At 49.1% G+C, this 952-nt stretch overlaps 1 protein-coding gene across 1 annotated transcript; it reads right to left on the bottom strand.

Moving 5' to 3' along the window:
* Positions 1-399: 399 nt before the first annotated feature.
* On the bottom strand, positions 400-910 carry Pmar_PMAR019824 (hypothetical protein; the record flags this gene model as incomplete). Its single annotated transcript, XM_002764602.1, has 4 exons — positions 400-547; positions 606-682; positions 729-797; positions 842-910. 4 exons carry the CDS (start codon positions 908-910, stop codon positions 400-402), a joined length of 363 nt encoding a protein of 120 aa, XP_002764648.1.
* Positions 911-952: the final 42 nt, after the last annotated feature.

Below are 952 nucleotides of genomic sequence, written 5' to 3'. Positions count from 1 at the left end.
GGTCTCAGTGAAGTACCTGATGCATACAAGCTGGTAACAACGAACAGGACTCGAACCGGGCGAGAGCAGCTACCCTTCGCGAGCGGCATTTGTTTGAGGCGAGCCGATCCAGCCAGTAAAATGGAGTGGATAGTTGTAAACCAGCACTGATGCTTCTTCGGACACCGGCAAGCATCTAAGATACTTCTGATTGGTATATCCCATCGGTTGAAGCCTTGAAGCAACAGGACTCACCGACGGTATGGCTGATGTTCCCGCACACGGCTTATGAAAAAATCAGCGAAAAATCTGTTTGCCTCGACAGAAGTTCGAGAGTGGTCCACTGACAGCTTCGAGTTCCATTCGTAAGACGGTTTCTCTGGGTGAAACTGAGCGTCGTTAACGACCACATGAATGACATCACAAGATTGTTAACTTTAAAATCACCTGAACAGCCCATACCCCATCGAATTCGTTTCGACCCTCCACAACAGCGATGAACTCCCTGTCAACCTCAGTACTCGTGGACGTAGCCAAGACTTTGAAGTTCTTCTCGGCTTCGGGGAAACTAGCAGTGCATAGATGGAAAAAGGGCCGCGTTAGAACTATGATCCTCCACCACCCACCTTGAGAGTTGATCGACCCAAACACCCCAATCGTGATGATTGTACGTCATGTCCCCAGCGGAAGTAGCCTGTACGGCCTGATAGAAACACCCATCACACAACGCCTGATACAACAGTACTAACCTGGGCAGCACCTCTATCCTTCACTAACGCTGACTCCACACCGCTTCTCCAATTCAGTCGCAATGATACCTTTAACGAGCGATACAACATTACAGCTAAATCTTAGTGCCCACATCATCAGCACCAGGTGTGTGCTCCAAAATCGAGTCGTTGCCAGCGGCTGAGATGAGGGAGACATCCATTCTCTCAAGATTGGTCAATTAGAGATAGCAGTGGGTATAAGA

Source organism: Perkinsus marinus, assembly GCF_000006405.1.
Source record: "Perkinsus marinus ATCC 50983 genomic scaffold scf_1104296976664, whole genome shotgun sequence".
In the NCBI taxonomy this organism is placed as follows: domain Eukaryota; phylum Perkinsozoa; order Perkinsida; family Perkinsidae; genus Perkinsus; species Perkinsus marinus.
Note: the sequence above shows the minus strand (reverse complement) of the source record. Positions and strands in the feature narration are given on the sequence as shown.